This window comes from Rhea pennata, chromosome 11 (genome assembly GCF_028389875.1).
Source record: "Rhea pennata isolate bPtePen1 chromosome 11, bPtePen1.pri, whole genome shotgun sequence".
NCBI classification, from domain to species: domain Eukaryota; kingdom Metazoa; phylum Chordata; class Aves; order Rheiformes; family Rheidae; genus Rhea; species Rhea pennata.
In genome coordinates, this window is record NC_084673.1 from 19536473 (window position 1) to 19550784 (window position 14312).

At 39.3% G+C, this 14312-nt stretch overlaps 1 protein-coding gene and 1 long non-coding RNA gene across 2 annotated transcripts in view; one reads left to right on the forward strand and one right to left on the reverse strand.

The window, feature by feature from the left end:
* LOC134145160 (uncharacterized) overlaps window positions 1–9891 on the reverse strand; it is a 32207-nt gene extending 22316 nt beyond the window's left edge. The window contains exons 1-2 of the long non-coding RNA XR_009959550.1: window positions 9441–9891; window positions 7877–7929 (exon numbers count right to left, since the gene is read on the reverse strand). This is a non-coding gene — a long non-coding RNA (uncharacterized LOC134145160). The remainder of the gene's footprint in view (window positions 1–7876; window positions 7930–9440) is intronic.
* Window positions 9892–10726: 835 nt separating this feature from the next.
* Window positions 10727–14312, forward strand: part of TMEM164 (transmembrane protein 164) — a 38981-nt gene continuing 35395 nt past the window's right edge. Inside the window, exon 1 of the mRNA XM_062584402.1 lies at window positions 10727–11300. Coding sequence (XP_062440386.1) covers window positions 10836–11300 — 465 coding nt within the window. The 5' untranslated portion in view covers window positions 10727–10835. The remainder of the gene's footprint in view (window positions 11301–14312) is intronic.

A 14312-nucleotide genomic window follows, 5' to 3' on the forward strand; every position in this document is an offset into this window, starting at 1 on the left:
AAAAAGTGTTTTTAAGACTGTGCTTCCAGAAAAAGAGTTTGAGTGTTTTTTTCTGAAATTTCTTTTATTATATTAACAATAATATGTTACTGGGACTGGACAGGAAATAAAGCAAATCCCTTGAAAATACAGTGAAATTTGAAAAATAGCTAAACAGCACAGGACACAGCCGCAGAAGAAGGTGAATGTCACTGAGTACTTTAAGGCATAAGATGTTTAGTTACAGGTGTATGAAAGAGCAGTTTTGTTCTCCTTTCTGTTAGCTTTCAAGATACTTCAAGTTTAGGAAGAATACATAAATAACATCTCGATGGACACTTTAATTTTCTTAAGGAGTTTTTAAAAATTTTATATTAGACCTCTTTTCCATATTCATCTTAAAAAAATTTTTTTCCTAAGCTCCAAATATTTTCAGAGAATTCCCTTACTCATTTAAGATATGAACCTAAAATGAAAGAAATCACCATTTCTGACATACTCAGCCTCCAGATGCAGAACTTTCAGCCATGATCTTCTGCATCTCAAAGCAAATCTCACGCACTAATGATATTTCTTCTTGCTTTTACATCCAACTGCTTGTGTGTCTATTAATATTGTAGCTTTTTAGGTAAAGGAAAAGATAAGTCAGATGCTACAAACAAATGACAGGAATGTGATTCAACAAAAAGTTGGTTCACATGTTTGTCACCTAACAAGTTTCTGTCGGTACTTTGTAATTATTTTCAGTCTTTCAGATTAAAAATCATGAAAATATGATATGCTTTTTAAGCTTCTATTTTGAATATTTCAAGTTGACATTTATTTTTTTCAGTATTGTCTAGCATATGTTCTAGCCAAATTAGCTGACAGTGAGAGAGATATGACAAACACAACAGCCTTTCATCTTTCTCTGAAGAAAAAACCTTTAGAGGAAATCAGCAATTACATTACAACAGGCCTTTCTTCAAATTCATAAAAAATATATGTGAGCAATTGACTAAATGGAAGAAAGTCAGAATAACTAATGGCAGAATTTCTACGAAACTACATTTGCAGTAATCAGAAACAAAGCTGTACTGAGTACAGCCATCACTGAATTTTTCCATGTGGTTGCCCTTAGGCACTTATGACTGCAAAGGTAATTTTCAAAATGTGAACTAAATATTCAACAATGCAGTAATATCAGACACTGTAGATAATTCAACAAGAAAAACTGTAATATCTATAAGCATGTCCATTTTTGAGGTGGTTAAATATTAACCCCTAGGGGATTAATGATAATATAACTACTGTCTTTTAATTATCTCACTTGCTGATATCAGCATGTAAGAGGAAAGATACTAAGAGCATACTGATTTCCTGGGAGGTGCCTTGCTCTGGTGCCCCAGAAGGGTAAATGCTTTTTTCTTTTTCTTTTTTCCTCCAAAACTTGCGAGAGAATCTTCAATAGTTATTCTGTATATCATAATTTATAACAATTATACAGCTATATACAAAAGAACTAGAAAAGAAAAGAAACCCATTTCTGAATTAGAAACTTACGCTTAAACTGTTTTGTGAAGAAAAATACATTTAAAAACTAGCACTGAAGGAAATATTCTTGGTTAGATATTTTTAGATTTTTTTCCCAAATTAAACAGCTTTGAAGACTAGATTCAATAGTCCCTTGCGCTGAAGTACAAGAAGCATTTAAAAATGGAAATCAAAAATGATCAGCCTATTTCCCTTGTTCATACTGAATAAAATAAAACAAGTGAAAAAACAGCATTTACCATAGTCAGCATAGCCTTGCTTGTAACCCCACTGCTTTTCCAAGTAATCAAGGTATTGATTACTTTTTAAGAGATGGAAAATACAGGAAGAATTTTTTAAGACTAGACAAAAAATTCAGGACTTCATAGAATTCAGTTTGAGGTACCAAAGCCATCCTAACAACAAAAATGGAAAATGAGAGGGAGAGAGGGAGATGGAAGGAGCATGCATGTATGTAGATACATTTCTACCATTAGGTTATGGAATCAAATTTCCTAGTTTTTGAAAGGGAAGTACATTTGATTTAATTCCTGGGTTTCAAGGAGCACAGCAGGAAGGCCAGGTGCAAATCAGAAAGAATTAGGATGTCACTAGGAAGCCAAAGAGACTCCAGTTTCTATTTTTTACAGAAACAAGTCTTCTGGCTTACAAGCCTAAGCAGTAGAAAAGTTGTTGCTTTCTGTGGACATGACTTTAATATATTAGTGCCTCATGGCACTATGGCTATTCCAAGTCTCATTCTGACTGCTCAAAGCATGCTCCAGACTGCAATATTGTGCCAGGTACCATCCTTTAGACAAGAATTGACAAGCTAAAGGGGACTCTCCACCCAGCTTCCATTTTAAGCATTTATGAATGATAAATTTGCTGTCGAGTCTAACTCTGATTCCATATGCACCTCCAAAGATCATCAGATCATCAAAGATCCAGCACATGATGTTTATATTCTTTTAATAAAAGCTTTGTAAACTAACAGCATCTGAGCCCAACCTTTCGCAAATTCCTATTACTGCTTTTTCCTTCAATCCAGCTGCACTCTTTCCTTCCTATCTCAGTTAAGCAATTCCCCTTTCTTATTGAGTATCTAAGTTTGTATCAGTAGGAATTCAAAATGCCTCACTATTCAGATCAAGCACACGAAACTACAAATAAGCTAAGCTGCAAGCTGAGGAAACAAAACAAACCTTTGTCTCCAGTGCGTTGTCAACACTGCAAGACTGCAACGCTTACGGCTGACCAAGAAATGCTTAATAAAGGTAAGAGAAGAACAGACAAAAAGGCAGAGAGGAGAAAATGAAAAAGACTTACTGATATAATGAGGTGGGAAGGTTTTTTGGTTCAGTTAAGCTCCTGATTGCCACAGGCCTCTTATATGAACTTAGACAAGACACAGTCATATTGTGCTTTGTGTTTCTTTTGTGAAACAGGAATAAAAAAACTGTTTTTTACTAGGCTTTGAAGAGATGCATCAGCTTCAATATAATGGATCAGTATTGGTGGGCAGCAAGGCCTGGCTGCTCTGCAAGGGGTGGTAAGCCAGGAGCCAAGTGCGCTAACAAGGCAGCAATGACCTCATCTACGAGGAACTCAGTGCTGAGTCAGCTAGTCAGGGTCAGAATCAGCTCTGAAACAGCGATCAGGGTCAGCTGTAGCCCAGTGATCACCCAGCAAGGCAGGTCTGAGGTCAAGCCAGGAAGCCAAGCCTGTGAGTTCAGATCAGGGCCAGAATTGAGGAGATAAAGACTGAGGGCAGACACAGCTGCTCAGCACAGCTGGGATGTAGCACAGCTGAGGACCAGTGATAAAGCTTCATCTTAAACAGCAGCTCACAAAAGAAAGAAGGTGCAGGCCCTTGCATCTAGCTTTCTTCACAACAGCTCTTGTCAGTGAAAGAGCAGCTAGCTAAACTCCTTAACTCGGCCAACAAAATTGAAAGGGAAGAATGTGCTCAGAGCCCTGATAGTTGGGGCCAGCTCCAAAGTCCCTCTCAAACCATTGTTTTCAAAAATCTTAACATTAGTACTCATAATTTAATGGATTTTTTCCCTAAAGTTGTGATAATCCATAATGTCTTATACAAAATGCAAAAACAGATGACATATAAAGGATTAAACATTTATCCTGACACTTCAAATAATCTAGTTTTCCATCAACTCAAAGAATCTAATGAACTACTAATCATCAGAATTTTATTATGTTGTGCATAAACTTTTATGATAAGTTATAGATTCACTGTTAATGTAACTTTGCTGATGTCTTCAGCTATAACTGTAAGTATAACTATTCCCCAGGAACATTACTCCTCTTTATTTCAAGGCTTGCAATATATATTAAAAAAAAAAAAAAAACAATTTTTACATGACAAGAAGGATGCACAGTTTATAGTAAACCAATAGGTGTAACTACATACTGATGTCTAGAACCACATTTCTAAAGTTTAGAAATAAAGCTAAATATTGAAAGAGGAAAGTTCTTAAGTTATGTACTTAAATTCAGAGGACTTAAGAACAGGCTGAAAATACGCCTGTGCTTAAATACTCTACTGCATAAGAATTAAGGAAAATATCCTTTAGCCTTTCAGTTCTGCTTTGAAGTCCAACTTTTGATGGTTACTGATTGTTATCTACCAGACCTCAGACATTGTCTTTACTTCTGCACTTTTGGAAGTTAACGGGAATTTCCAGGCGATATATTAGGAAAAGAACCACACAGCTTTACTTTGGAGCAGGAGCAATTTCATATAAACTGACTTTTAGATTTTTTATTGTCAGCAACAGTGGGATTGCTCTATGAAGAGAGGCAATCCAGGAGCCCAGGGTGACTACGCACTGATAGAGGCAGTGACCTTGCTAGCAGGGTTGCAGTCCCACAGCACCGAGTCATGAGAGCAGAACCGGGTTGGTGACAGTGACGGGTTCTGTTGACAGTCCAGTGATCATCAGAGACATGAAAGGTGACAAGTCAGGTCTGTGGTCAGTCAGGAAAGTCTAGTCAACAACTATGGGGCAAGGCTGAGCACAGGTTGGGTGAGGACTGGGGCCAGAGCTTAAACAGAGCTCCCAGGTAGAGATCTCACACAAAGCTGCTCAGGATAGATAAGGCCTACTGGTGCAGACAGGGTCCTGGCATTTCTTGATGGCTTAACATTAGATTTCACTACCTTGATATTTTAAGAATTCACAGAAAGAAAAATAAATCTCATGTTAGATACAAGAAGCAGCCTCAGGTTCTTGTGCAAACATCCTAGTCACCAGAATTTACTGCTTTTAGAGAACTATTTCTATTGACATATGCAATATACACGTTTACAAAGGATCTTAGAAAGAACATAAATTACTTAAGAAAGGAAGAGAGGAAATGGTTAACAAACAGGAAAGAGCAATGGCTAAGTGTTGTCAGTAATACTCTATTATTTTTCAGAGATTTCAAAATGCTTCACAAAGCTGAAGAAACGGAAAAAGAGCAAATAAAGGAACTGTGCCTGAGCCACACAGTAGATCCAGAACACAGATCTCTTGAATTTACAGTGGATCAAAATCTGAACAAGAATCAACAATACTGTACTGTTTCAAAAAAAATTATCATACTTGTATGTCAATTTTATATCAAATATGCCCCTTCTTTTTAATGAGGAGATAATCACAGAAAAACAGGGCTCTTAAGACATCTAGCGAGGTCACCTCATCCATTGCCATAACCCAAAATAGGATCAAATAGATCAGGTAAGTGCTCCAGATTATAGTTAACTCTCTCCGAGATGATAATTGTAATGTGAATCAGTTTCCTCACACAGACAGCCATATAGCCCAGAAAAGCTTATGCTAACATAAGGCAGTGTGAGAGAAAGTGAGTAGCAAGGAGAGGAAAGGCAGTGACGGTTTATACTAGCTGGCTTATACTAGTATGAAGTGTTGAACTACGGCAAAACTTGTTTTCATTGAATATGTTCCTTGTTATTTTCTTAAACAGTATTTTTCAGAATTGTAAAGATTATTTTAAAATTTAATTCTGTTACGTTCAGCTTTTTGTCACCTACAAGACTAATAACCGTATTCTCGACTCCATCATCTACATTGCTAATAAAAATACCAACCAGAAGCAGACTAAAACTTTAGGAATCCAGCAATATAGTCTTCTTTTTGAGGGTGAACTATTTTTGGGTATCCAACCAGTTCTGTATAGCCCTTATAATTGATTTATCTAGACCATATTTCTTTAACTTATCTAGACTGTATTTCTTTAATTTTTTAATTAAAATGTCAGCTTAATTAGATCGACACTCACATGACAACAGGTTGTCCGCTTCTGTCCTTTTCCTAAATCCTTCTTTGTTGCAGGAAAAAAAAAATCAAGTTACCTGGCATGATTTATGACACGTCCATGTTGATTGTTCTCATTTCTGGTTATCATCTAGGTGCTAATAATAGTTCGCGTTCCAAGATTTTTCTGAGGATTTACATTAAAGAAATTGACCAATCTGTATTTCTCAGCTCCTGCCTCCCTCTTTAATAAGAGCAATTTACAGTTGCTTCTTCTGCTTTTCAGCATCTCATTCGTCTTCCTAGAGCTATTAGATATAATTGCTTATGGGTTCTGATACTAATTCAGACAGTTCTTTAATTATCCTTGGATCATATTGATCAGACTCATAAATCAGATGTTTCCAAATTGTATGACAGCTCCTAATCTGTTCTCTCCCCATTCTGGGCTAAGATCTTTGCATCATTACTCCTAGGTATCTGCTTGCAGGTGGTCTTTTTATGAAGTCTGACAAGACGAAGAGAAAAATTACTTTAGCTTTCTAAAGTAATTTGTTGACAGATTTTCTTCTCTATTGAGTAGAAAAGTTTTCTTCTCTGTCTTCCTGTTATTATTAACAGAATAATTCTTGTTATCTTTGATGTCTCCTAATAGCTCAATCCTCTCATGACATCTTTTTAATCTTCTAGTCTTTATACTTAGTAGTCTGACCTGTCTTGATTTATATTTTCTTCTTATGCTTAAGGTCAATAATGAGCTCATACTGTGGTCAAGCTAACCTTACTATTATCCTTATTCTACTCAAAAGTGAGAAAAATGTGTCCTTAGAATTATTTTTCTAAGAACTGTCCCTTTTCTTAGCTCCTTATTTCCTTAGACTTCCTTCCTACGATATCTTAGCCACTAATTCCCTAAGTTTTTCAAAGCTTTCCTAAAGTCTTTTGTTTTCTTTTTCAGTTGTTTTCCCTCCTTTCTTTCCTATCAACAAACAACTCCTTTTGAAAATGCTCTTGCACAAAACACTGCCCACTTTTACATTCTCAGCCAGGTCTTCCTCACTGGTTAGAGTGAGGTTAGAATAAGTAAGAGACTTATTTCTAGTTGTTTTCTACACTCTCTGTAACAAAACCAAACAAATTGACCAATTCCTCCTATTTTTATGTTCAATCATGTTCTTTTTCCCAATAGATGTCCAAGTAGTTAAAATGCCTTATTACTTGCTGACTACACAGTTTAACTGAAACCCAACTGGTGTAGAAATAATCCATACAGTGATTAATCCTTCTTGCAATACACTGCTGAAATAATCTATGTCTAAAAAAGACTCTTGCTTTAAGGAAGTCTCTTACATATTCATATAGCTACAATGTAAGACAAGCCCTTAGTAAAATCAGAGTTTTGCTGATAGAATTACATTCATTCATTATTACAAAATCCTCTTTATACACGTTAAGAAACGGACTATTTTGCCACTGCTGTTACATTTTCACTTATTAAATTTTGAAAGAGGCTATAGCAATCTCTCCTATTCTCACTTTCCTGTTCTAATGGGTTCCTCATTAATCCACTGCTAAGATTAAGATCTAAGCTATTGTCATCTAAATGACAATAATAAGCAAATTGAGTAATCAATAATTAAGTGGATCAGCCTTGAACATCTGAATGTTTCAACTGGTTCTCATGTACTGTGATTGTAATTTGTTTCCTTTCTTTACTTTATGATTTTGTATATTTTGTAAATAATATTTATTACTTTTATATATTAAATACATATTCTTTCTCCAAAGATTTATTGCAACCTTTATTGAAAGGTTTCTATATTTAACAATCGTAACAAGATCCCCCCAACAAGAAATAGCACTAATATCAACAGTTTGGCAGTTTTTTTCTTTCCTTATTTCTAAAACATAAGAATACTATTTATAAAGACAAGCACAGATTATTTTCTCTCAGGGGGTCTACCAACTGGATCATCTGCTGCTCTGAAAAAAAAGAGTCCATCTCTTTTCACTCCCTTAACCATATACAGTAAAATAGTTACTTCTGCTAAAAGCAATGGCAGACAGCCTTGTATCTTGCATCTGTATTTCATCTTGTCTCTCACCTTTTGCAGTGTCTCTGGTCTGCTTCTGGGAATTCTCATTTCCTGAACTCCTCCTGTGAAGAGAAAGTGACCTATAATCAGAAGAGCAATAAATTGTCAGGCATTCTTACCTCAGATACAGCAATTTCTTTAGACTGTTTTCACAAGGAAATGAGTCTTATGCACTCATGCTCTATCAACCTTTTCCCTCATAACTGAACACACGCAAGAGATCCAAATGTGTGTGCAAGTGAGCAAAAGACCAGACTATGAGTACACCAATGATCTGTTTTGATCAGCTGGAGACAAGCCCATGGTGCATTTGTATTTTTGAACTAGCCTGAGCTGGAATGCTGGTTTGGAGCAGTCAGTATTTTCTCAAAACATGAAGATGTATGAGGTGGTGTTATCCCCTACATTGCTGAACTACTAGACCTCTTCACTTTTGAGAGGGGTCTGGTGAGAAAATTGAAAATTCAGAAAGCCCCTGGAGACAGAAAGGAAGCTTGAAGGCAAGGGATTGTTGGGACGTTCCTTAGGCTTTTGGGACTCCAATATTGGTAACACTTAGAGGTACAAAAAGGAATCAGGAAGGAGTTGGGGTTGTGTAGGGAAAATCAGGGAACAGTAAATACTGAGGTAAGAGAATGTAGATTATATATCTATAGGAAAAAATGATTTTTGCTGCTCATAAACATTTTTTACTTTCAGATGAAAATTTCACTTCTCATACCATCCTTGCAACACAGGCACTATTATCACCTTTTGATAATTGTGAAATTTTGGCAAGAAATTGGACTATTTGCCTACATGCAATAAAAATCATAGTGCTGAATAAAATTCAAGAGTCCATACAATATAAATGTCTCTGGAATAGAAACTGTTCCAGAAGATATACCAGTGTAGCATCAGTGTAGTTAGTGTAGACAGTCTTCAGAATATCCTTGACAACTGATAGTTTAAGGATAACCAGAAGCATACAATAGCTACAGTCTTTGAAACATAGTCTATTTTCAATTAAATCTATGTAAAGAAGTCTGCCTGATTTCCCCACTTGTAATAATGCAAGCTCCCAAAATGAAATGCATGAGCTCCTGATAAACTGAGCACTCTAGATTTACTGTTACACTGTAATAATTGTCACACACAGGCTGTAATGAAACAGTAATACAAACTGTTCCCAGTACAGCACGCATTATATAGTGCCTTACAGAACAAGAAATGACTAGCTACACCCAGGCAATGGGCAGGCTCTCTTAAGTGAAATCTATAAAGTGAGACAGCTGTCGGGTGTATTCACTTACAGTTCTAACTACCTTGACAGTATCTACTTAAACCATTATTCTGCCTAGATCTCCATCTGCCTTTGTCCTTCAGATAGAAGCAGAATTGTATTTTTGCAGCGCAATTACTTCACAAAACCATAAACTAGTCGACTCTAAGAGCCAAACCTGGCCTCTTTTTGCAAAGACTCCGTTTTGCAGGTATGCGTGTATATCATTTATGCATGCATATAAGTGGTGCGTCTACTGTACACATTGGATGTGACCACAATCTCCACATAAAATTGACTGCATGTACTTACCATCCATGCAGACAGGGACTAAGCTGAGGCCCCTCTGAAGTTTGGCCTTCCATGGTGTGCTGGAAAGAAGCAGGCCACTGCAATTTCTCGACTAATACTTGCTGCAATGGCACTTGCAAAACTAGTTTATCAAGTTAATGCTGCTTGTTGAATCAGCTCAGCAAACAGCGCTGTGTTTATGAGCACCCAGCTCCACAAAGCCAGCAGGGCAGGAGCCGGAGCCCTAGCAGCACAGAAAGAACTATTTTTGGCTCTTTCACTTCCTCTCTGCCGATTGTACGGAGAGGAGCTGGGTCGAGTGAGGACGCCAGAAAAACCCTCGAGTGTCTCATGGAGGCTGGTTTTGAAAGAGAGAAAGAGGAAAGGGAGGCGGCTGAGGGAAAGCAGAGGAAGGAGAAACAAGAGAGGAAGGAGAGCAAGGGGCACCTAGCAGAGGACGAAGAGGAAGAAGTAGCCGCGAAGGAGAGAGGAGGAGGCGGGTAGAGGAGGCAGCCGCGAGAGGCGGGAGCAGCCGAGGCGAAGGGAGGAGCGGGCGGGCGAGCGCAGCCAATCCAGGGGGGCTCGTCCATTTTTCGGTGCCAGTCAGGCACGTCAGTGGGGTGATGCTACGGCGCTGGGAAGGGGCTGGGAGAGCCGCGGGAAGCGGTGGCCGTGAGGCACAGCCCGCCCGCTCGGGCTCGTAGGCACCGCCGCGCGCGCGCGCCGCCGCCGCTGAGGGGAACGCTGCTTGCTCCCTCCCCCCGCCCCACCCCGCCCGCCCAGCCCAGCCCCATGGCTGGGGGTGCCGGGCCTGCTTCTGAGCCGCGCTCCCTAACGGAGCCCATATCCGCCCCCGCTGCCTGAGGTACCGGGCCGCTGCCCTGAGGGCGCCGATCGCGGCGCGCGGGACCGTTGGGCATCCGATCAGCGGCGGTTGGGCGCGCGGGCGAGGGGCCGTTGGGGTCGTTGGGCGCGCGGGCGAGGGGCTGCCGGGCGCCCAATCAGCGGCCGCCGGGCGCGCGGGCGGCCGGACGCGCCGGGCCGGCGCGCGGCCCCTCGGGGCGGGGGGAGGCCGAGGGGAGCGAGCCGGGTAGGCCGGCGGAGGACGGCGTTGGGGCCGGGTGCGCGGAGAGAGGCGGCGGCGGCGGGGCGGTGCGGGGCGGGTGGCAGTGCCGGCCGGGGAGCGGGGCAGTCCTGTAACGTTCAGGCGGCGGGGAGGGTAACGGGGCGAGGGGCTGGCGCCGCCGTTCAGTGACCCCGTTCATCTGTAACTCCTCTCCCCTTGCAGACTGTTGCTTGCAGTTACCGTCCTGGAGCCAGGAGGCAAACCCCAAACTTAGCCTTGCTGTGACCTGGACTGCTGGCTTCTGAAACTCGGGAGGGAAGGAGTTTACAAAGGGGACGTACTTGCATTTCATGTTTCGTCAGCCCGACAGTATTTTGGCTTTGATTCCATCTTGCTCCTACCTGTTCCCGGACAGTGACCGGGAGGAGAAGAGGCGCTATCCCACCATGTCACGTTACAGCCTCCCAAACCTCCTGGACTGGTTGTATGGGGGGGTGGACCCCAGCTTTGCTGGCAATGGAGGGCCAGAATGTGCTGCCTTTCTCTCTGGGCAGCAGCGTCTGCTGGAGAGCTTGGTCTTCCTCAGTGTGGGTATTTTGGAGATCCTTCTGTCCTTGTGGAAGCTGAGGCAGCTGCATTTCAGGGAGCTGGCGGGTCATCTGCTACAGCAGCCCCAGGCTAAGCAGGAGAGCTTGGGCAAAAATCTGCTACTGGTGGCTCTCTGTCTCATCTTTGGGCTGGAGGTGGGGTTCAAGTTTGCTACCAAGACTGTCATTTACCTACTGAACCCATGTCATGTGGTCACTATGATGCAGGTAAGGCCCATGTGTGGTTATCAGAAGTTTGCTTTAGCTTTGCAAAGCAGTACTTTTATATAGTCAGTTGTGGTCCAAAAGTGCATAGCAAGGGTGCTAATGTCAAGAACTGATATAAACATTTTAATACTGATGTAGTGTTTAATTGCCTGAGCTGAAATATATGAAGAAACAAAGGTCAAATGAAAATACTAATGTCAAACTTCCTGCTTGGAAAGGCAAAAGATAAAAACTCTCATTAGTTACCTTTACTGGGCAATTGCTTCAAGAACAGAAAATTTCAGCAGAAAATGACAGAAGAGGTAAAATTTGCACCAAATTTAATGAAAGCAAGGCTATTGCTAAAGGGCCTGTGTAGTTCACAGGTAACTTTTTCAGGTAAGCTTTTTTTTCAGGGATGTGAATGTGTTTTGTGAAGTTTTTGGAGAAAGGAATTACTCCTTGTGCATCAAATTTTGATTTTGACTTTCTAATTTTAAAAGCTGAATGGTAAGGAAACCAGTATTACCTGTGTCATATTTATCTTTGGGTTGAAATAACTGGACTGGCTGAATACCTGTGGATACACTGTGTAACTTACTGACTTCTTTCTAGCTTGCAGATGCATGTTAATATACAGTTTGTGTAGCTGTTGGAATAACAGCACCTTCACTGAGACTGTAATTATTTTTGACATCTTCCAAACTCCTTTATTATTTTGTTTAATTTCTCTAATGATCTGGACACTGCAGACTGGACAATCTAGAAACACTAGACAATTTAGAAAACTTAAGCTCAAGAATTAATAAAAGAATGTCAAAAAGGCTTTCATAAAAGCTGTCATAGTAAAAGCATCTGTCTAATAGCAATAACAAATCAAACTAATGTAGTTCTTGCTCTCAGTCTCCCTTTGCAGAAGGCAAAGGATCTGAGGCAACTGATCTAGACTCTTATCAGATCAAGCTAGTTCTTACTTTCACTCCTGGAGAGCATTTCCTGAAAAAGAAATGGTAACATTTTTTCTTGTTGTACCAGAGGTCTAAGGGAGATGGGTATCCTAAGGGAGAGGGGAAAAACAAACTCTTTACAGTAAATTTTTGAATATTTCTCTAATTAACTTGCTGTTCTAGAACTTAATTAGCAGGGTATGTAAATTCCTTAGCAGTGATGCAATGTTAGCTCATAGGATTATAGGACACTTGCTGCCCATAAAGTGGTAACAATAGCTGTGCAATCAATTAATCAGTATTAGTAATGAGGTGAAAAGCACAAGCTATGCAAGAGCTGTAGAAATGTTTGAGAAATGAAAAGAAAGGAATGTAGCCATATTATTTTAACTCTTATTATTTACCAGAAAGTTTTCCTATTCATTCTCTGGATTAGAAGGTAAGGTTAGATTACTGTTATGATAGATAAGTTTAATCCTCTTGATATGGTATTATGATGCTATTTTATAATAGTAATATGATATTTATTATAGATATTCAGAAAATGTTGGTACTTATGCATAAATCAGGGAGCTAATATTGTTCTTTGGCTCATTTATCAATGGTCTCCTCCAGGAAGACAGAGATTTAACTTTTGTAGTCAGGATGGTCAAGTCTTTTTAGAGAAAACAAGTTAGATACCGAAATTGATGTCCTCCTCCAGCAAGAAAAAAAATATATACACATATACAGTTGGAATCTTGTGAGTGCTCTTCTGCTCTGAGTTTACTCAAGGCAACAGGTTGGCAATGAGATATGTGAAAATATAATGTTAACATTTTCTTTTGTTCTTTTAATAGTTTGTACGTAATCCTGCTTCTGAGCCTAAACAATAGGATGAACAGTGGTAGGAGGTGAAGAGATGAAACATGCTGCAACATTTGAGGTCACTTCAGAGGGAAGCCAACAGTAGCTGTTGGTAAAGGTCTCTTGCACTCAATTTTTATTTTCCTTTTCTTCAGCTGAGACTATTTCATCTCAGAGCAACAAAGGCTCTAGGCTGTAAGCCAAAAATATTTGGAACTGGAAACTGCCCTTCGATTTTCTCTGCATAAAAGCAAAAGTTATGCTTTTAAATGACCTAAAAGTGAAATGAACTAACAAAATAAAATGAGACTTAAACCTTGTGGTGTATTTGAGTAGACAAAATGCATAATATAATTACTGAGTTCTATATAGTTACTGAGTTCTATAAATGAGTGTGTTTTGTTCAGGTGTCTAATTTCTGCACATCGCACCAACCAGTATTCAAATCAAATTTCCTTCATAAGCAGGAAGAACAAGTTTCGATGTGTCATCAGAAGGATAACATTAGTTGGTCTAATGAACATACTCAATTAAACTACCAGAACAGTTCTCCTGATAATGAAATTCAGAGAGTTTGTTGCTATCTTGTCACTTAGTTGAATAATCTAGAAATAATACAGTTTATTTCCAGACCTGGACTTGGTTTGGATTTCTTGCTTAGCTTTTGGAGGAAGACTGACAATGCAGTTTTCTCACCTGTAACATAAGTGCAGTATCATTAAAAAAAGGGGGGAGGGGACCTGAACTATTTATTTTTTGATAAGCTTTTTTTTTTTTTTTTTTTTTAATAAAGATAGAATGGGCACTTTTGTAGTATCTTTGACAGCTGTTACATGGGGATGGAGGTGTATTTGTGCAGTGCAATTATTTATTTGGTGTGGTGTAGAGGGGGAAATGTCCTCTATAGAAAGTAAGAATTCTGTTATAGCTTTACTTTTTTTTTTTTTTTTCTCTCTACAAAGAGTGCTCTTATTGAAGATGATTTGAATACCTCTTTAAAAAATAAGGAGGGAGGGAGAGAAAAAAACAGTTATTAAAACTGAGTATGTGACTGGACCAATGATACTGCTGTAAACCTGGCATGAAAAGGTATGCTAAAGGGGAGACATTTTAAGACTACTAGTATATTGCAATCTTGTTTTTGCTTGTATAGCAGGAAAAAATTTAGCATAAGTTTAGGAAATTTTGCACTTAGGACAGTCTGTTCCAGCAAAAGGTCTGTCCTTAAGAAAATGTTTTT